This window comes from Microtus oregoni, unplaced genomic scaffold, assembly GCF_018167655.1.
Source record: "Microtus oregoni isolate MIOR12 unplaced genomic scaffold, Mior012 000042F_ref0000377, whole genome shotgun sequence".
In the NCBI taxonomy this organism is placed as follows: Eukaryota; Metazoa; Chordata; class Mammalia; order Rodentia; family Cricetidae; genus Microtus; species Microtus oregoni.
This window is the reverse complement of record NW_024543209.1, coordinates 9,841,252-9,862,981: the sequence shown is the minus strand read 5'-3', so window position 1 is coordinate 9,862,981 and position 21,730 is coordinate 9,841,252. Positions and strand designations below refer to the sequence as shown.

The following is a 21,730-nucleotide window of genomic DNA, read 5'->3' as shown; positions in this document are numbered from 1 at the left end:
AATGTCATCTACTGTACCTCCCAAATCTTAGCAATACTGTCCCAATATTGTATCACTTGCCTCTCTCTCTAACAGTTCTAGGCTGAAGTTATTCCACCTACCAAAGTCGGATTTTCTGTTGTCACTGCTACTCTCAATTCTACCTGGTTCTTTCCCCTTAGGCTTTTACAAAGTCTCACTGCTCCTAAAACTCCTCAGGCATCATTCCAGGGGACAGTTTATCTGTCCCAAGTCCCTTACTACAAAACATGATTCAAATGATGAAGCTATACAACCAGAGTGGGATCTATGCTTTATGACACATTATTCTCAAAGGTCTGGGTCACAGGTTTGATACACATGATCCTTAAATTCATTTAACAGATTCTGAAACCCACTTGTTCAAACAAGATAAATTCTGGAACTAAGGCTGATGATGCAAATGACTATATTGAAACAAAAAAGAAAAAGCGTTTCATCCAAGTATTTACATTTTAAAAAGACATTTAAAAGTAGACTACTTATTAAGTGTGCTTGAACAAACCATGTGTGGAATTGAATTCCATTCATTATGGAGTTAGTTTCAGCTAAATACTTACTGATGCTATAGTAGGCGCCTGGCATTTGAAGACTTGAGTTTCAGCTGTTCCCAGTCTCCACTAAAAAGTAATACATTCTACACTCCTGAGGCTCTAATCTGGGCCTCAGAAACAAAGAGCTGGTGTATAAGGCAATTACTCAGGGATGAGAACATGGCAGCTATAAGAGTGGTTTCTGCAACTACCCATGTTTTTACCCAGGTGTTTAGTCAAACTCTATGGGCCATTTAAAGGTTTTAATTATGTATATCTTACTGTAGTATGTTACAGTAGCTTAACAAACGCAGATATTCACAGAAGATTCTGGGAAATGCTTGAGAATGAGAAGCGTCTCCTATATTACATCAAGTTAAAAACCATACAGTTCCTCAGGCCTCAAAGCACCTTTTCAAAATAAACTGATTATACAGCTCAATTAAAAACCCGCACACATCATATTACAAGCATAGAAAGTTTACAGTTCAACAATGCAAACATAGGCAATTTGACATTTCAGCCCCTTTTGCAACGTGATTAACAATTACAGAAGATCTTCTGTCATTATTGGCTTTGGCTTACATCTTACACAGCTTGGAAGTTCTGTTTTCTGTCTATGTTTTGTTTTGTTGTTTTCCTGTAGGTGTGTGGGGAAGGGATTGGACCTTCCAATAAAAATGAGAAGAAGTCAGGAATAAAAGAACCTACTGAAATTACTACTTCCTTGTAATACACCAGGGAGAATATGGCTAAAACACAGAGCCAAGTCTCTTACCCAATCACACTCAATGTTAATTTCTATTAAGTCTGACAATAATGTCAAACTTAATTCACTAGTTTAGGCAAGAGTAACTTAAAGTATTGTTATCAAAACCAACTTAATTTTGGTCCAGAAATCGTAAGTCCTTAAATTTTGGGAACTTTTCACATTAACAAAGATAGCATGTAGGTCAACAATCAAAACCTCAAAAGATCAAGTTAAAAGATAAACCTTGTAACGATTTTAAATCTATCCAATTGTTTTTGTAGATTAGGATTAACTAAAATGTACCCTGCCCTGAAAATTTGATCCCCTTGGTCTGTAGACCATGACAATTTTTAAGATAATTTTTAAGAACAAAAAGCTCCGCTTAAACCCAACAACAAGCAAAGAAGCAAGGAAAGGAGGTCACTCCAAAGCTCTCACAAGTCACATAGAACAACAGACAACACAACAACCCAGTTTGCACAAACATACTATTTTTTGTTTAAAAACAAAACAAACAAACAAAAAAAACAGGTATGGAATTAGGATTTATATACCAATATCAATAGAAGTGTCAGGTTTCACAATTTTGTTGCTTAGAGATTCCAAATTCTTTGACTCCACGGGTAAGGTAAGTTCCTGAAGGTGTGCAGACAGTAAACAGCAGCAAACACCCAGCAACATGCCTCTGTTGCTCAGACAGCAGCCACGCCTGCCTGTGCCTTTACAATATAAGCTGTAGCAGACAGCAAGCAAAAGGCCAGTTTGTGCCATCAATTCAGATTTGATTTGAATAAGCAAATTATTTCCTCAAAAGGCAGAACATCTAAAACTACACTGGGGAAAAGTATCAATTGAGCTTGGGGTAAAAAAATCAGAAAATATCACAAGGGAGGCAGCAACAGCGCTTTGCTGAGTATTCTAAAGGCATGTTTCAGGTAGTTTGACAATGATTCTGGTAAGACAACTGCTCAGACACTCACACCCACACAGTTTAATGGCTTAAAAAAAAAAGAAAAACCAAATTTGTTACTTTAGAAAAACGAATGCAGTGCATTTTCAGCAAGATTATCGCCACAGACTCTGACTGCTCAGTCCACACATAAGCAGGAGTTGCCTTCTATGGTGATAGGGCTTCTCTGCACTAATTCCCGTCAGGCTGAAAAACATTAGGGCAGGGGAAGCACAGACTGAATTGTTGCACAAAGAACATTTACTCATCAGATCCCACTGATCTCTTCTGTGCCCGCTTCCTGGGCAGCCTTCTTGGAGAAGCTTTATCTGAAAGAAAAAGCAAGAAAGATGCTAACTAACTCAAGAACATTTTGTCTTTTCAGCAGTAAATTTAACACACACACGCGTGTACACACACATACACCATGTGGCAACAAATGCCTCTTACCTAGCTCTAGGTTTTTAAAATAAGTTAAAAATATCTTTCAAGGGTAATACCAATTAAAATAAAATTTTCATACTTGTGTAGGGAATGATCTGACAATGGATGTTGTGCTACTGCGAACACTATGCACATCCTATTACACGCAAAAGGAAGAATTTTAAAGTACTGTATATACCTAGGCATGGTGGTCCACACTCCAGTACTTGGGAGGCAGAGGCAGGAGGATTGGGAGTTCAAGCTAGCAAGGGTTACTATGAGATTCTGCTTCAAAAACAAAAACAAAAGCTTAAAAGGTATGACACACTTGGAGCGTATTTATGTTGGGCACTAACATCAGATTTAGTATTTGTGGGTACATAAGTGTTGGCAAATACACAAATCTAACTGCAAGAAGCAAAGCAAAGGGCATTAGTACCTCAATGCTAAAACCACTCCGAGACACAGCCTCTCTTCAGAATTTAACAGAAATACATGGGGTGTTGAGTTTCTTCTATTCTATAAAAGAAATAGTCTATATGTTTCTTTCAAAAACAGGACCAAGATGGGTATGGTGGTACATTCCTATAATCTCAGTTCCTGGGAAGCTGAGTTTGAGGCCAGCCTAGGCTATATCTAATAAGGCTTTTTCAAAAACAGGTTTGACATACCGTTTCCTTATTTTCTAGAAATACTCCGCACCAGGAAGAATAGCTCACTGTGAAATAAGCTATTATTTTTTTCAAAAAGAATAATGAAAATGTATACGGCCTGTGACATGTGCTAACTACTGAGGAAGGATGATCATATGAAACAAGGTACAAGGCCAGGTTGGGCAATATACAAGACCTGTCACCTCCTCATCACCACCGAATGATTTCTGCAGATTAAAAAAAGTAAAAAACTGGAAAAAGATACTTTCACCAAGGTGTGAAGTTTATTTATGAAATGAAAAAGAATGCCTCAAAAAACAAACAAACAAAAAAAAACCAAAAAAAAAATGCCTAACAGTCTTTTTCTTAAAAGTTACTAGGACAGAATACATTTTATAATAAAAGTTTATCGAAAATATCTAAAGATAGCTGGGTTGTGGCGGTGCAAGCCTTTAATCCTAGCACTTGGGAGGCAGAGGCAGGCAGATCTCTGTGAGTTTCAGGCCAGCCTGGTCTACAAAGCAAGTTCCAGGAGAGCCAGGGCTGTTATACAGAGAAACCCTGTCTCAAAAAACCCAAACAAACACCCCCCAAAAGATCTAGTAAGACTGAGCCTACAAGTCACATAAACAAGGCCTCCAAGAGGGGTTGTTTTTCTTGCCTAAAAACTCACTTCTAAGCAAGGACGTGTATTTCTTAGTGAAGAAAACACTTTCTTATCAGATTTTCCCCAAAGATAAGACTAAGAACTACTTTCTTTCCCAAGTGACCAATTTCCAGATTATTATAAAAAATAAGAAGCTAAATATTTCATCTCTGAAGATTCAAAAAGCACCCACAATCTAACAGCCATCAGTGTGAGCAGTTAGTGATGACATGTGACCATTAAATCCCAGTTAGCTGGAGCACGGTAATGAGAGAGGGGGGAGGGGGAGAAGAAAGAGTAGCCCAGGACTTTTGATGCCTGTTTCAGTTTCCAAATAAAATTCCATTAAAAAGACAGTCAATTCAGCTAGCCTTCACCATGATGACCTGCTTAGGCTAGGCAGCAGACAGAAAAAGAAGTCTGTAAGACAGTACCTTGAGGTCATTTGGGTTTAGAAAAAAAATCCTTCAAATACCTCAACAGCAGAAAAAGCATTCTGTTTAAATAAAAAGCAATCACAAATGTATATCATGATTTTTTTTTTCAGCTACCAAAGGAAAAAAAAAATTACCATTACTTCCCATAAAGGTTTGGGGGGGGGGAGCAAAACGAAACAAGCAAAGCCTAAGGAAAAAACTCTAAATTACTTAAAGTCAATATAATTTATCTTTCCAGAGTAAACTTTAAACTATATGTGGAGGGAAAGAATCATGTAAGTGGAGAAAATCCTCACACCAGACTCCACAGACAGACCTGCAAGTGCATGCACTACCCATTTAAAACAGGCTGACCAAAGCAAAACCACGTCACAAAAACTTTAACAGTTTACTTCTTCATTTTCACTAAGGACGACAGCATCATGTTAGCAGACACTCAGCTCAGTCTCCCCTCACCTAGGAGCCCATTCAGGTCAACTGCAGCTCTTTTTTTTTTTTTTTTTTTTTTTTGGCTTTGAAGAGAGCCCAGGAAGGTCCCAAAATGTGATCCTCCTGCACTAGCCTCTTTTGTAGTGAAATTAAAGGTATTTACCCCCATATCTCGCCTATTTCTTTCTAAAATTAACAAGTGTGCGCTTATGAAGATTGTATGTGTGTGGGGGTGTTGTTCTGCAGGAGCTTCCACCTTGTTTTCAGACTCTCCCTGGTATTGGAGCTCATCAGTAACTGGGCAGCCACGAAACCCCAGGGAGCTGCCTGTTTCTATTTCTGCCTCCCAAAGGCATTCTACCACCCTCGGCTTTTTCACAGGTTCTGGGGCCATAGTAATGGTCTTCATGCTTATCCAACACACACTTCACCAATTCAACTATCCTGTCAACCCTTTAAATGGTATTTACATAACAAATGTATGCATTTAAAACATTATTTAGCAGGGCTGGAGAGATGGCTCAGAGGTTAAGAGCACTGGCTCCTCTTCTGAGGGCCTGAATTCAATTCCCAACAACTCCATGGTGACTCACAACTATCTGTAATAAGGTCTGGTCCCCTCTTCTAACCTGCAGGCATGTATAGGCAGAACACTGTATAATAAATAAATACCCAAAAAAATTATTTAGAAAAGACCCTAATTCTTTTCTATTTAAAAAAAAAAATCAGTCAACCTGTGAGTTTATAGGTTAAAAAAAATACTCAGGGGAAGTAGACCCACTTCACCTTAAAATGTAAAATACTTAGCAAGAAATCAGATTAGTGGAAGCTGAAAATGCCTCATGAGCCCTAGGCAAGAAAAGTGAAACCATGGGCATTGTCATCACCATGCAGACAGAAACTCATAGAGAAATAAATATGTACAGAAAACCATTTTAATATCTAAGTATAATTTATTTATTGAAACTGGGATTAGTGGAGTCAAGGACAGAATTTTATATTTTTGTACAATTTATTTTTTTTTACAATGAGGCTAACTTGAATGCTTTCCCCCTTTTTTTTTTCAATTTTCTTTTTTCTTTTTTTAAATGTGTATGCGTGTGTTGCCTTCATGGATGTCCGTGCACCATATGTGTACAGTGCCTGTGGAGGTCAGAGGATTCTCTAGACCTGGAGTTGCAGACAGCTTTGAGATGTCACGTGGGTGCTGGGAATTGACCCTGGACCCCTGGGAGAGCTTTAGTGCTCTTAACCTTGAAGCCACCTTCTCAGACCCACAAGAGCCACTCACCAAATGGGAAAAACTGTTCTGTATTCCTTCATAAAAATTAGTACTTTTAACAAACTTCCTATTAAAAAAAACACCAGAATCCATTAAGTAATATTTTAGATTCATTCTTTAAAAATTAGCATGTAGCCAGTTGTTGGTGGCGCACGCCTTTAATCCCAGTACTTAGGGGGCAGGAGGCAGAAGCAGGTGGATCTCTGAGAGCTCAAGGTTAGCCTGATCCACAGAAACCCTGTCTTGAAAAGCAAAACAAAACAAAACAAAGAACCCCAAAGAACAACAAAAGTAGTTGCAGCAGTTTTACCCTAAAATACATTATTAAACTTGCTGTAGACATGCACTGAGCAAGAGCCCCAAACTGCAGCAGAGACCACGAAAGAAATCAGGTCACCTCACCTCTTCTGCTCTGCACTGAAGCAACAGGGAGGAAAAAAGACAGGAAACAGATTAGGAGGAGAACTCAGACATTTACAAACAAGCTGCGTGTTTGAAAGCACTTGTAAATTAAATCATAAAAACACTATAAACAGAACAAGTCTTTAAGTGCTTTCTTAATCATTATACTAGAGTCTACACAGGTAATGGAAGAGATCAATGTTAAATAGTACTGACCAAGGATTTTTTTTTGATTATTAGAAACTATTTAATTTCCATTTAGAGAAAAATTCTCACCAAGTTTGTAAGAATACTTACTGATCTGATTCAAAGTTTCCTGAGGAATCCAACTCATGTCAACATCATTTTGACTCGATGTACCCATTTCTACTTTCTGTATAGGTCTCTTGCGCTACAAGAACATAAAAGACTATTTAAATACATGTCATAACATTGTTTATTCTAATTTTAAAAACTTTGATCAATATATATAATTTGAGTATCTTAGCAGACAAATTACATTCTTTTCTTGTTTTAAAACACCCCAACACACACTTTATCTACTAGAAGGATAAAAACATGTCTTCTTAGTGAGTAAAATGCTTGTCACCAAGCCTGATGACCTGTATTTGATCCCAGAGTCCCAAATGATAAAAGAATCAACTTCTCAAAGTTGACCTCTGGCCTCATCACATGTGCCAAAGCACACACATGTGAATGTACATGTACATATGCCCATCCAAAACCAAATATATGTAATAGGAAAATGTTTAAAAAAATAAATCTTGAGAGTCTAAGTTGTTGTTATACCACTGATAGATCAAATAAAAACTACTATTTACCCAATAATTTTCTTTCCATTTGGGAATCAAATCATAGAAAATAAAGTTCCAGTCAGTGAAATTCAAGATAATTATTGAAATGTTGCAAGCAGGACTCTTTCATTGGTAGCTAAATATAATCAAATAAAGTAGGTACAGACACAAAAAACCCCACAAAATCTCAAATAGCTTGACAATAATGAATTCATTAAAAATGTGAAGGTTTTAAGGCATAGTGGTATGTATATATAATTCCAGGACACTGCAGGGAGAGGCAGAAGGATCAGGAGTTCAAGGCCTGCCTTAGCAGCATAGTAAGTTCAAGGTCAGTGTAGGCTGACCCTGTTTCAAAAACAAAACAAAGACAGGGTGAGACTTTCTCTATAGTCTATCTGCTGCAATACTGGACTATGAAGCCCACTTAATTCCATTTTCTTTAGTCTTGCTCTGAAGTTTAAAAATCAGAAATCTGTGCAGGAAGCTGGGCATGGTGTACACACCTTTAAGCTCAGCACTCAGAAGGCTGAGGCAGGTGAATATTTATGAGTTCCAAGCCAGCCAGATCTACATAGTAAAAGACTATCTCAAAATTCTGTGGAGAAAGTTTGTAATTCCAGCACCTGGGAGGACACAGGAGAACCATGCTAAGCCAGACTGAGCTACACTGGACTTTAAGGCCAGCCAGAACTACACAGAAAAACGCTGTCTCAAAACCCAAGGGCTATAGCTATAGCTCAGTATAAAATGCTTGCCTAGCAGGTAGAAACTCTGATAATCTATTTAAACAGATTTATACAGTCTATAAATTCTGAATACACAAAAAAGTATCCCCTCTCACTAAGTATTCTAACCCATATAAATTGTTTGATTACAGATAATTCAATATATCCATGAGGAATATGTATTAAGTATTAGAAAAATCATTCTGAACTCAAGGAACATTACCGTAAGACAGCAAAGATCACTTTAGAGTGGGTAACTAGCATACTAACTGGATTTGTGCACACATCTCAACAAATTCAAGTCACATATTCAAAGTCTTATCTCTGGGTAGTGTTAAAAAAGGCACCACAAAGTTCCAAGCCTACAAAACTACAATAAGAACTAGAGTACAGTTAGTACCGCAACCACTCAGTGTGGTTTGCCAGCTGCTCATTCATAATTACCTTTCTAGATTCCAGGAGTTGATGAAGGCCAACAACAACTAGAAGCCCAAGACCAGCAAGGAACATATACATAAAAATTCTGGCAGAAAAAAAAAGAAAGGAAGAAAAGAAAGAAAATAGAGCTGGTGTTAATTCATACATACTGTATCTAATTAAAAACAAAAAACAACATATGCTACAACAGCTTTCCAAATAACTTGTAGGAAAAATACAGCATTTTAATTAATTTCAGGCAACAAGCTTTACAAATTTCCTTTTATTTATAGTTAAGAACACTTTGTCAAAAAACTACCTCTAAAACGTGTTTTATTTCAAACTCATGGTTTACGGCAATTTCAGTAGTTTTGTTCACCTCACATTTACATCCTTATTTCATAACTGGCCTTATAAATCCTGTCAAGTGAGTCACATCTACGTTCACAAATGATTCTTTACTCAGAAAAAACATTTTCCAAGAAAACACCCTAATCTGTGCAGTGATCTCAGAGGCCTGTTAGAGAGGCTAACCTGTGCAATGAGATGTTAGAGAAGCATGTTAAATAGGCTAAGGCTCAGTTAAAGCAGAAATGAATTTGGGAAAGGAAAAAGTCAACTACTCCTGCTGGAAAAACAGTTTTTCAGGTTCCACCATTTTCCTTGACTTATATAATAGGCACAAGAAGCACATAATGTATGGATTTCACATTCTGACCATTTCTAGACATTCTGTGATCTGAGCACACTGCCTTCCAGCTCAGTCTGGGAGCTTCAGATCTACAGATACAGCTTTACTTACGTTTCTCCATCTAGCCCGTCCTCTCTTTCAATAACTGTAACTGTCTGATTGAAGACAGCATCTTGGAATACATTGCCCTGTTTAAGAAACAGATGTTTAAAAAATCACATGAGATGTGTTAAAAGAATAAAAATTACATGTGTTCTTAAAACTGCTATTCTACCAGACTTAACTTTCCATCACTTTGTCATACAGGACAATAAGGCCATATGTAATTTATGATTCAGTGCCAGGTACAAAACTTATGTTATTTCACCTTTAAAATAAAAATGCCTAGGAACTTGCCAAGACCACCCTCTACCTTCTGCAGGGAGCAGGGAGGTGGTGGCTTCAGGAGCCAGGGCAGCTGTGAAGATCACAGAGCCCTGGTAGGAAGAAGCACAGCCCACAGAGCTCCTCAGCAGCTGCAGGAGCAGACCACTTAGGAAGCAACCCAGACAAAGTCAGGCTCATGCTCTAAATGGAAACTGGAATGAAAACCAATTCCACTCTAAGGAACAGACCAGTAATTTATTTTCAGTTTCAAAGTATTTTTTTCATTATCATCTTAAAACTACTTCGATAATTTAACAAAACTTTATTTATCCAATACAGAAAACCACCGGACATATGTATATATCAACCTGAACTGAGCTCAATCCTACTTGAAAACAAGATGAAATAATAGACACAAAATGAAGTAACTTTTTAGCTATTTTAATGTCACTCTGAAGACAGAATGAGAAGCTTTTCCTCTGTGCTAATCACAAGGGAGGGCCTGGCTGAAGACACAAGAAGCCATTAGCAGGCTGAGGGAAGGTAGAACCCACTCCTCCAAGGATGCTCTTGGGAAAGGGAGTGGAATAAACTCAGCCTCACGCAATAGAGAATATAAAAGTTGTCCCTTTCAGGGATAAGTGAAATTAACACATAAACCTTACTGCAAAAATTGTATTTAAAAGTGGATTGTATTTTACCTATGAGCATACAAAAAAGCAAAACAGTAAAAGTCTTTAGAAGCATTTAAAAGGGAAAAGGTCTACAACAAAATGGGACAGAACAAACGTCTTACTATTCAACAGCGTCTAAGTAGAGGCAAACTCTACTGTACACTTCGTCCCTTGTCAAGATCTAGCTCAAGTCACTTTCTCACACACACAGCCCAGGTGTGTACACGTACCACTATGCTACTGCTTCTTTCTGGCCATCTCCCTCAATACCTTATAAGTGAAGTTAGAGACATTTGTGTTCCTGGTGCTATTATAGTTTGAACTACAAAACAAGCACTTATACAGACAGAAAACTATTCAACAATGGCCACTCTCCCATGTGGTTCCTAACAAAGGCAAAACACAACTCAAAAGTTCTTACATTCAAATCTTTGTAGTTCAGATTGATGACCAGACCAAAAGGCCGTCCCCCCATGGGTTCTGCAGGAATGAAGGAATACTCAAAAGTCGCCTGTCTCTGGGGTGGTACTATAGTGTTCAGAGGAAGAGCTGTGAAATTCTGGATGTAAAACTGGTAGTCCTGAGGATAACGAAATGAGGCATCTAGAGATTCAACAATAAAATCTTCTGTCCCCTTGTTCGTAAAGCCTACCAGGAACTTCACGATGTTGTTTGCTGGAAAATCTAAGACACAAAATAGGAGAGGTTGGGGGTGGGATCAGAACACATTCAGAGTTCAAAATGAAACACAGACATGGACTTGGTTTCAAAATTCTCTCCACCAGAGCATTCTAGCGTGACTGCACACTAGCTCTGAATAATCAGAGCTGTAGTACAAACTAAAAATCTTTTGGCTGCTCTTTGGGTTCCAATTTAGGAGATAAACTGGGTATTGCAATTCCAGCCAAATCACATTCAGATTAAGAGGCTAAGAAAATCATGGCAGCAAGATTATCATGCAAGAGGTTTATATAACTCAGTATGTTACTACAAAAATAAATGGGGGAAGGTATCATCACATACTCAAATTCCCTCTCTTAGGTGGGGAGAACGGAACAGCGGCTTTGCACATTCTAGGTATGTAAAGAACTACTGAGTCCATCCCCAGCAAGCAAATCACTTTTTGTAGGTATTAAGTTGGAATACATAGAAAACAGAACACTTAAGTCCAAGAAAATTAGTGGTTTTTGTTGTTAATTCTTCCATAACACTGTATGACAGGCTAATGGGTTGAATTCCATCCAGTATAACAAGTTATAGAACAGACAGACCTGGGTTTGAATCTTGTCTCTGAGTAACTGTAGAACAAGTTTCTTAACCCCTGTAAGCCCAAGACCAACAATAACTATATCCTCAGGGTTTGCTGGATTAAATGAGCACTGCAAAGTTAAAGACCAATGCTCCTCACAGAGTCCTCAATAAATAAATGTACTCAGGAAATTTCAGTAGCCCTAACAGGAAGACTGGAAATGCTCCAAAATCTAAACCTTTATGAGCTGCCAACAAGATGCTACAAGTGGAGAATCCAAGTCTCAAGTTGTGAGGTGTACGTGAAACAAACTCCGCCTACAGGCAGCTCATTATGCACATAAAAATATTCTACAACTTAAATAAAATACTCAAAACCACTTCTGGTCCCATACATTTAGAGCAAGAAATATGCGACATTAATTTTCTTTTTTAAGTTAATGCTATTCTGTAACCAAGGCCTAACTGTAGACATTTAGTATTTCATTGATATTTAAACATTTGAAACTACCATCAAATTCCAGACAGGCCTGATAACATGTGCCTATAATCCCAACACCTGGAAGGCTGAGGCAGGAGGACCTTGAGTTCAATACCAACAAAATAAACTCCTTTTGAAAGTGAGTATGTGTGTGAGTGTGGATGCAAACAGAGCAGAGAATTACTTCTGGGGAGTCAGTTCTCCCCTTCACTTGCTCAGAAAAGGGCCCTCCTGTCTCTGCAGTGCTGCCTACTGCACGCTACCTCATATCTTCAGTGAAGTCCCTAACTGGCATTTTCGTGTGACCGCTGGCTAATCTTTAACATGAGTTTAAACTCAAGTCATCAAAACAAAACGGTATTCCTGACACAGCTTGGAAAGTTTCAAGAATGGGACCTTTGGGGATGGCAAGATGGCTGCCTGATAACCAGGGCTCAATCCTCAGAACCGTGACAAGATAGTCCTCCTGCAAGTTATCCTGGAGCCCCCGCATGCTCCCAGAGGTACATGTGCACCCAGATACACACATTTTTTAAAAAATTTTTTTTGAGAAGAATGTTTAATTTCTAGCAAACCAAATAACATTTATTTTCCCCTTTAAATACCAGCATTACCACACAAAAGATTGAAATTAAACAGACGATTCTCCATTACCTTCTCCTTTTACAAATAAGATAGTTGTGTCTGCACTCGGTGAAGCTTCTGGTTCACCAGACACATCTTCTTCTTCTTTATCTTCTGCCTAAAGGCAACAACATCAACAACAGAGTGCTGTGAAAGGGTGAAAACATTCACTGCAGCGCAGACTTCACTAGACTGGGCTAAAGCACTGATCACTGGTGCTGGTGGTGTGCATTTCTCACTTTTTAGGAGGAAAGACAAACACAGTTCCCCACTATCACAGTTTATACAGAGGAGGTTCCTGCCCTGGGAAATCACTAGTCAGCACAGCCCAGTGCAAAGGAAGAGCCTCTCTCTGGGAAAGCCACTTCCTGGGTCAGAGCATCTCTCCCACAGGTAAGCACAATGGTGTAACTCTGCTCTACCTCGTCAATTAAACAGAACTCCTCATGGAAATGTGGACACTAAGTCACTGGGAATCTGGTAACTCTACCTCAAGTAAAGACTGAAATTCTGTTCCAATTTTTCCACACATTCAGGAAATGCCAGCATGGATAAGAGTTCAACCACACTTGAACTGCAAGGTCCCTAAACAGACTGGCAAGCTAGCTTCCTTCCAAAGAAGGACCATCATAAGGTCCCTCTCCTTTTACTACTTACTTCTGATGCTGTATAAAAGCAGCCGGACAATAAATGGATGAGCAGAGCTGGATTTGGCTAGTAACCACATTTTGCCCAGCCCCATTCTCAAGCACCTTATTATTTCAGCCCAGAAAGATTTCCATACCAATTACAATTTCCTCATAGCCAGGTGGTGATGGTGCATGCCTTTAATCCCAGCACTTGGGAGGCAGAGGCAGGCGGATCTCTGTGAGTTCGAGGCTAGCCTGGTCTACAAGAGCTAGTTCCTGGACAAGCACCAAAGCTACAGAGAAACCTTGTCTCAGAAAAAATAAAAAATAAAATAAGATTTCCTTATTACAATCAGTCACTTATCACTGAAATGGTATGGTAATGATGGATACAGACACACACACACACACACACACACACATCCCCAGATCCAAAGAATACAACTAGGCAGGATATGACTTTTGAAGGCTGAGGCAGGATTGCTTGATTGAGCATAGGAGTTTGAAGCCAGTTTGAGCAATATAGTTTCTCCAAAATACAATATGCAGGTAGGTGGATATACCTGAAACAGAAAGGCTAACAAATTCTGTAAGAATAAAGTAGCAAAGTATACTTGAGAAAAAGGAGAAAGAGAGAAATTACAACTAAGATTCAATTTAATGAACTTCAGAATATGTTGAGGAAAAAAAAGTGGTTCTGGTCAGAAAAAGATTACAGATACACAATAAAGACAAATCCAGACGGAAAAGACCTCTAAATGGTCACAGTGATGAATAAATGTATGAAGGTTTGGGAGAGAGAAGAAAGAGTATAGAAAGTTACTGTGTTTTCTTTGAATTTTTTGACTGCAGAGAGATATTTGATTCTGGGGGCTGCTAAGATAAACCAACATAAAGGTACCTGGACTTTAAAATTTGGGTCTAAGAATTTGTTGCTTTGGAAAAGAGGTTCTTTTGTTTCCACAGAGCAAACCTGTGGATTGCTTCCAGACTAGAGTCATTTGATGAACAAAGAACCCCTGAAAGGCCGCTGTGAACAGCCCCCAAAATACTTTGCCCAACAAAAAGCAGGAAGCAGTTTGGAGAGAACTATGCCCATATTCCCAAATATTATTTATAAATGTTTATTTAGATTTAAAGGGGGATGTGCTATAGAGATTTGCACTGGTATCAATCTTGGTTTATCGATACAAATTTAAAGTCAGTTTTGTTGTATGTATAGTTCTGTTCTTGATTAAGGTATTGTATTTGTGCAGCTCATTTAAAAATGTAATGTATAATTAAGAAATATAGGTTAATAGATAATCATCTATAATAGTCAAGCTTGTACTCATGTTAGGTTTTCTAGATATATAGAGGTATATTTCAGTTAGTTAGGTATTCTTCAAATCTTTCAGAGACTTTCAGAATATGGCATTTAAAATGTTTTAAGAACTTAGACTAGACTTTTCATGACAATGAGACATATCTGCTCCTGGCAGCACCAATCTACTTCAGAGGCTTCTCATGGAGTTTGCTAGCCATTTGGGCAAGAAACTGCTCTTGCCTGGACTGCTTGATGTCATGCTATGTAAACTGACATGCAGAACCCACAGAAAAATGACTGCTGAACTTGCCTAAAGATGAGATGGTCCTTTGGGGTTCCTTGCTTCATGAAAGAGACTGCCAGACATTCTGCAGTACACAGAAGAAAGTGACTGCCAATACAAGTGGAACTATCTTTGAAATTTCCTACTTCATGGAAGAGTCTGCCAGATACTATGGGCCTGTAGGTTGAAGGTGAATGCTCCAATATTACAGAAGAATTTTGGGTAACTGTCCAGGTAGCAGGATGTCTCTGTCAATTCTAGAGTTTTAGAAGTTGCTTACAATGCACTTCCTGTTCATTTAGGTACTATATCCTTCTGAAGTCTTTGATGGAATGAAGAATAGTTATGATAAAAAATATAAATATTATAAATGTAATTCTTGCTTGATACCTGTTTCGCTATATGTAATTTTACTATGTTAAAGTTAAAACCTTCCTTTTTATTTAAACAGAAAAGGGAAATAGTGTGGGACACCATTCTGTATATGTGTTGCTTTTATTGGTTAATGAATAAAGAAACTGCCTTGGCCTGTTGATAGGGCAGAGTAGAACTAGGCAGGAAAAACTATACTAAATGCTGGGAGAAAGAAGGCAGAGTCAGGAGATGCCATGCAGCTGCTGCCAGCAGATGCCGGAACTTTACCAGGTAAACCACAGCCATGTGGCTATACGCAGACTAATAGAAATGGGTTAATTTAAGATATGAGTTAGCCAGAAACATGCTTAAGCTATTTGCCAAATAGTATTGAAATAATATAGTTTCAGTGTGGTTATTTCAGGTCTGAACAGCTGGGAACAAACAAGTGGCCTCCTACAAGAATAGAACAACAACAACAACAAAAAAGATACTAGTTCAATTCCCTGGAGCTACATAAAAGCAGAGAGGACAAACTGGTAAGTGCCAGACTCCATCACGGGCATATGAAAATGGTACTATCCTGCAAAGTGGTGGAGATATTTGCGGAGCTCAAGGCAAGGGGCTAGGAGACCTGAAAGCCATCAACGGAAGGCTGTGGTGGTTAGAATCAGGTTTTATCAACATTAGGGAGTAAGCAGAAGAAGGTAGCAGAGAAAACAGCAAATCGGCGGGAAAGAGAAGGGGTGTCAACACAGTGGGATTCAAAGTGCAAATAGCAAATGTTAAAAAAGCCTGAAATACACAACCAGGAAAATGGGCCAGGAATTTGGCAATTAGGTTGCTGGTGACCATAGCAACTTTCACTACACATATAGGATGGCTCCTGATGGGTAATGAATATGAAGCTAAAGTAAGAAGAAAAAGTACCAGCAAAGGTAAAAAAGGGAGTAGCAACTGAAGGAGGGAAGACAACATCTGCACGTGCGCAGCTCCAGGGCCAAATGCCAACGAGAAGGACCAAAGAATACTGTACAATCCACAGGCTGAGATCCTTAGAGTCATGAACACAGCTCATTGTTAGGGAAATGCACAGAAGTTCATCTTGAATAGTTCACTATTGAAGGTCTTCATTTTCTGACACCAAAGCCAACATTCCTGCCAGAGCGGAGTTAAAGCAAGCAATGTTTGCGAGAACAGCTGACAACATAGAAAGCATATCAAAGTAAGACGGATAACCTTACGATTTACCCCATGTCACAAAGGAATATAAAGCCCACTGGTGCAACAGCAGACTAGTCTGTGTATCCAGACCACCTCCATAAGCAGAGAGAGGAGAGAGCAGGTAGCATGGGTGAGCTATTCAAAGTTGCTCCTCTATTGAAATCAGTTGAAGAGGTCAAAAGTGGGCACCGGATCCCTTGGAACTGATTGCAGATGTTTGTGAGTTATGTTGGTGCAGGGAAAAGAACTCAGGTCTTCTGGGAGAGTAGCCAGTGTTCGTAACTGCAGAGCCATCTCTCCAGCTCTGAGCCAGATATTCTTATTGTCATTATTACAGAGTATAAATTTCAGAGCAAACTTCAAAGAGATCATCTCTAACTGTTACTATTCATAAAGCATATTTTATCACCTGTTCTTCATCCCCTGCTCCCAAAACACACTCATATGACCCACAAAAACATGAACTCTAAGAAAGGAGAGGAAATACCTCACTTGTTCAATCTAGTACCCAGAACAGAGCCTTGTTACATAGTAGAGATGCCCCTACATGACTCATGGCAGGTTACTGAATGAAAAGAAGCAAGCACACACACACAAAAAACAGAGCTAGAAAGCTAAGACCTAGACTCCAAATTTAACGGTCAGGGTCTGCTGCTGGCCCAATTATGCTGTTCTTCTCCAGCCTTCACATAGGGACAATCCTGACATGTTCAGTGCACCTTTTCTCTTCCCCTACTCCAGAAATCCTCGAGTTCATTCTCAATGATTTGCCCTTAGGCCACTTCAACCCAGGGGAGATGGCTCAGAGGCTAAGAGCACATATGACTTTTGCAGAGGACCCATGTCTAAAACCTTCAACTGTCTGTAACTCCAGTTACAGATCTAAAGCCCCTGCCTTCCTCAAGCATTTGCAATCACATGCAAGTATCCACACATTCATACATAACTTAAAAATAATTACCAAATTTGCCTATATATAGAATATATTCTTGGGCTGAGTATCTAGCTCAGTTGATAGTATACTTGTTCCCTATGTCTGAAGCTCTGGGTTCAATCCCTGATACCACATAAAACATGGCATTGTAGTACATGTCTCTAACCCATCATGTCCTGTATTTGGAAGAAGAGGCAGAAGGACCAGAAGTTCAAGGCAATCCCTCAGTACCCTCAGTACCTTGAGCTCAGGACCAGATGCATTACATTGAGACTACTTCAAAATGCCGGGGGTGGGGGGGGGGTGGGGGGGGGAATCTTCATGTGTCATATATATTCTAGATATAGTATGTAGCACTAACCAAATCTGTGGGTTCGTCTTCTTCTACTTCAGCTTCATCGTCTTCATCTTCAATTATCGAATCTTCCACTGTTTCTTCATCATCTGTAAGATCTTGAGCCACTGCTAATGACCCTGAAATTAAAATAAAAAATGAGCACATAAATTTTATCAGTGTTTTTAAACATCAGGTCTAAACAAGAAAATGTTCTAGCCAGGCGGTAGTGGCACACAATTTTAATCCGAGCACTTGGGAAGCAGAGGCAGGCAGATCTCTGTAAGTCTGATGTCAACCTCTTCTACAGAGTGAATTTCAGGATAGCCAAAAGCTACACAGAGAAACCCTGCCTCAAATAAATAATAAAGAAAAAGAAGAAGTTCTGCCTGTAGTAATTCAGTCTTCCTGGTCAGCTGAACAATACTCCTGCACAAAAATATTTATAATATCTTACTAGTAGTCTTAACTTCTGTACGTCAATTTTAATGGGAATGTTTCTAATATCAAAAGGCACAAACTCAGTGGGTTAATGGCACTTGCTGCCAAACCTAACCATGTGAATTTGATCTTTAGGATTCACCCTGAAAAGTGTCCCCTAGTCTCTGCATATACACTGCAAGACACAAGTACAGATAGAGACAGGCAGGCAGGCAGACAGACAGACACACACACAATGTAATAAAAAATTTAAAATAATAGTGGTATCTTCATGGTTAGTAGCAAAGAAAAAAATCTAATTATTTTGCACATGACTTTAAGCATATTTTCAGATAGATTTAAAATACCAAAAAATAAATTATAATCATAACACTAAACTATAAATCATAGCTTTATAGGCAAAACTTTCTCAACAAGTCACACTACATCAATTTCAGGCAAAATCCTCAGAAGCCCTTCAAAGTTCTAGCTAGCAGTTCTTCCCACCACTTCTCAGAAACTGATGATGTGGCAATTCAGTGGGAAGAGCCACACGTGCAGTATCCAAGAGCAACAATCCGTTCTCAGGACCATGCATTTTTAAATCTTTTCACTTTCCTGGGTTAAAACGATTCATTCATAGTTTATACTTCATTTTCCAAAGCCAGTTTCAAAAAAGAAAGAAAATCCAGGGGGCTACGGTTGTAGCTCAGTTGTTAGCTTGCAAGTCTTGCATTCCTGGCATGCTGGAAGCCCTGGGTTCCTCTCCACCACCTCACTCATGGGGTGTGGTGACAGACACCTGAAACCCAGTACTCCAGAGGTACAGGCACAAGGATCAGAAGTTCAAGGTCGTGTTAGGCTACAGAGACTTTGAAGCCAGCCAGGGCTACCTCCGTGAGACTGTCTCAACATCTGTCCCGTGACCCCACCGCGCCCCCAACCAAAATCCCTAACGGTAACTCAAAGTCCTATTAGCTACTAAATAGAAGCCAATCACTTTCCTGATTGCTTGGCTAAACAGCTCCTGAACGCGGATCATAACTTTTTATGCCCTGAGCCGCTCAAACTTAGAAAAATGAAAGGAATTCTGGCGATCACTCAAACTAACTCATTTTATAAATTAGAAAATCAAAGCTCATGAAGGGCAAGAGGAAAAGGTTTCTACGTTTTTACATTCTGCCAAGTTTTTACTTAAGGTTAAACACTGGAATGAATAAACTTAAAAAGCTCCAAGTAACTTCTTCCCAGCACATTTCCATCCAGCAGAAACTGGCTAGGAAAGGGAGAGGGGAGTGGTGGGGAGAAATTAGAAAAGCAGAAGAAAGCCATCCCGCGGGGACTCTTCGGTACCGGCTGACTAGCAGCAGGAGGAGGGGGCGTTTTTTGGACACCGCGTCTCGAGGTCCACACCGACCGCGATGGTCGATCGAGGAGACCGAGAGACGGCGATTCATCGCGCCGAAGTAGAGAATCCGCTCTGGGCGAATGAATGGAGGCGCGCCCGCGTGGGGCTAGCGACACGTCAGCGCAGCGGCCGGGGCTTGGGGGTCCAGGGTCCGCGCGGGCAGAGAGATCAGATCGGCCCCGGCGTGGGTCCCGCGGACCGAGGGCTACGGGCCCGCGCTCGCAGAGGGCGCTGAGCCGCGGCGGGTCCTGGGGGGCAGCACGGCCCCCCTCCCCGGGAGTCCGGCGGGGGAAGCGGTGCCGGGCGGCCGCGGTGCCGGGCCCACCCCCCGCATCCCTCACCTCCGGGGCCTCCGCGGAGCAGCACGGCGGCGGGGAAGGCCAGCAGGAACAGCAGCAGCAGGCGGGGGAGGAGTCTCATGGTGCCGCCGGTCAGCGTCCACTGCACGTCCGCTAGGGCTCTCGGCGGCTCTGGCGGTAATGGCGTTGCACTTCATCCGGGCTCCGCCGGAGGGGCGGGGCACGCACGCGCGCCGGCCGTGGTCCCGCCCCGCCACCAGCGACGTGGCCTCTAAGTGGCCAGGGGCGGGTCCTGCGGTCGGCGAGGTCACGTGGCCTGTGGTGGGGCCTCGGGGTTCCCGCGATAGCCTTGCGGGCCTACCTCTTCCAGTTACGTTTCTCGTGCAGTGGTTGCTTTGAGGGACAGACCCTCGGTGAGTAGCGGTGACGTGAGGGACGTAAACTTCCTGCTTGTGTAGCTTTTGACAGAAAGGAAGGGCTGTGGGTAGCGACAAAACAAACAAACAAACAAAAAAAAAAAACAAAACGAGGAGTGACGCCTCACGCTCTGGAGTTGTATTCTTTTACACTTTGGGTGAGTGCGCGCACGTGGTGTGTGCGTGTGCGTGTGTGTAATTACCCGTGCACAGATGTGGAGGCCAGACAGAGGACATCTGGGAATTGATTCACTCCTTCCACCTTTACGTGGGTTTTGGACTTGAACTCTGGCTTGCATCACAACCACCTCCCAGGCTCGATTCTAGGATTTTTTTTTTCCTCTTAATGTAATGGATCCAGACTTAGAAATCACCTAGCATTTCTGCTGTTTCCACTCCACAAGATCTCACGTGGCATATTTCTGGCAACTTCAGCTGGCAAGTGTGAAACAAACTCAGGCGACCCTCCAGACACAATCCTTTATCAGGGCCTTACTGAGTTATTTTTCAGTGACTATCAAGAGACTCCATGATCAAAGCCATGTATAAAAGAAAGCATTTAGTTTGTAGGCTTGTTTACAATCTCAGAGCGTGTGTTCATGACATCAGGGAGAATGAGGCAGGCATGTTGCTAGTGCATTACCTAAGAGCTTACAGTGCAGTGCTAAAAAAGACCAGGTAGAGAGTTAACTCTAATGGTGTAGGCTTTTGAAAGCTCAAAGCCCAACCCCAATGATATATCTCCTTTAGCAAGGCCACACCTGTTCCTTAGCAAACAGTTCCACCAACTGGAACAACACATTCAAGCATATGAACCTATGGGGGCTCTTCTCATTCAAATCACCACAGGGGCTAAGAGGCCACCAGGATGTTTGGAGCCTCTGAGCCACATAGGGAATAAACGCACCTAGGAAAGTCACAGCTTATGTCTGAGCTTAACCCCAGTGAGTTCAGGTCGGCTGAAATGTGTGCTGAGAAGAGGTGGGAGACACGTCTGCAAACTCTAGGGCCTTTAAAGGGCCACAAGTGCTCACCACCTGGAGTCAGACCTGAGAAGGGGAGAGTCAAGACAGATCCTCTGTGCAGTAACAGGGCATCTATAGCTTCACCTCAGTTACAGTCCCTGAAATAGAAGGTAAAATTAGAAGGACATATTTGTCCAAACCACCACAAAACGAACAAACAAAAAATAAAAACTGTGGTGGTCTGAATAAGAATGGCCTCCACAGGCTCATATTTAAATACTTAGTCATCTAAGAATGGCCTTATTGGAGGAAGGTTAAGGAGATCGGGCCTTGCATGGCAGGCCCAGTTCTCTCTCTCCCTGCTACCTGGCGATCAGGATGGAGAACTCTCAGCTACTTCCCCAGCACCATTCTGCCTGTGTACAGCCATGGTTCCTGCCATGATAATAGACCAAGCTTCCGAAACTGTAAGCCAGCCCCTAATTAAATGTTTCCTTTTATGAGTTGCCTTGGTCATAGGATCTCATCACAGCAATAGAACATTACTGAGACAACCTTCTCCACATCAGCAAGTCAGGGCGGGTCTGAACAGTTAACTCAGGACACAAAAGG

The 21,730-nt window shown here is 40.8% G+C and overlaps 1 protein-coding gene and 1 non-coding gene across 5 annotated transcripts in view; both read right to left on the bottom strand.

Annotated features, from left to right (window-relative positions):
• Window positions 1-19,966, bottom strand: part of Ssr1 (signal sequence receptor subunit 1) — a 28,914-nt gene extending 8,948 nt beyond the window's left edge. The window contains exons 1-9 of one of the 4 annotated variants that reach the window (XM_041633022.1): window positions 19,780-19,966; window positions 17,638-17,750; window positions 12,577-12,664; window positions 10,615-10,877; window positions 9,265-9,341; window positions 8,490-8,568; window positions 6,821-6,914; window positions 6,524-6,538; window positions 2,517-2,580 (exon numbers count right to left, since the gene is read on the bottom strand). In XM_041633022.1, coding sequence (XP_041488956.1) covers window positions 2,517-2,580; window positions 6,524-6,538; window positions 6,821-6,914; window positions 8,490-8,568; window positions 9,265-9,341; window positions 10,615-10,877; window positions 12,577-12,664; window positions 17,638-17,750; window positions 19,780-19,858 — 872 coding nt within the window. In that variant the 5' untranslated portion in view covers window positions 19,859-19,966. Of the gene's footprint in view, window positions 1-800; window positions 2,581-6,523; window positions 6,539-6,820; window positions 6,915-8,489; window positions 8,569-9,264; window positions 9,342-10,614; window positions 10,878-12,576; window positions 12,665-17,637; window positions 17,751-19,779 lie in introns of those variants that run through there. The other 3 variants (XM_041633024.1, XM_041633023.1, XM_041633025.1) reach the window with 3 other exon arrangements.
• On the bottom strand, window positions 12,790-12,947 carry LOC121434197. The gene has a single exon (XR_005972410.1). It is a non-coding gene; the product is annotated as a U1 spliceosomal RNA (small nuclear RNA).
• Window positions 19,967-21,730: the final 1,764 nt, after the last annotated feature.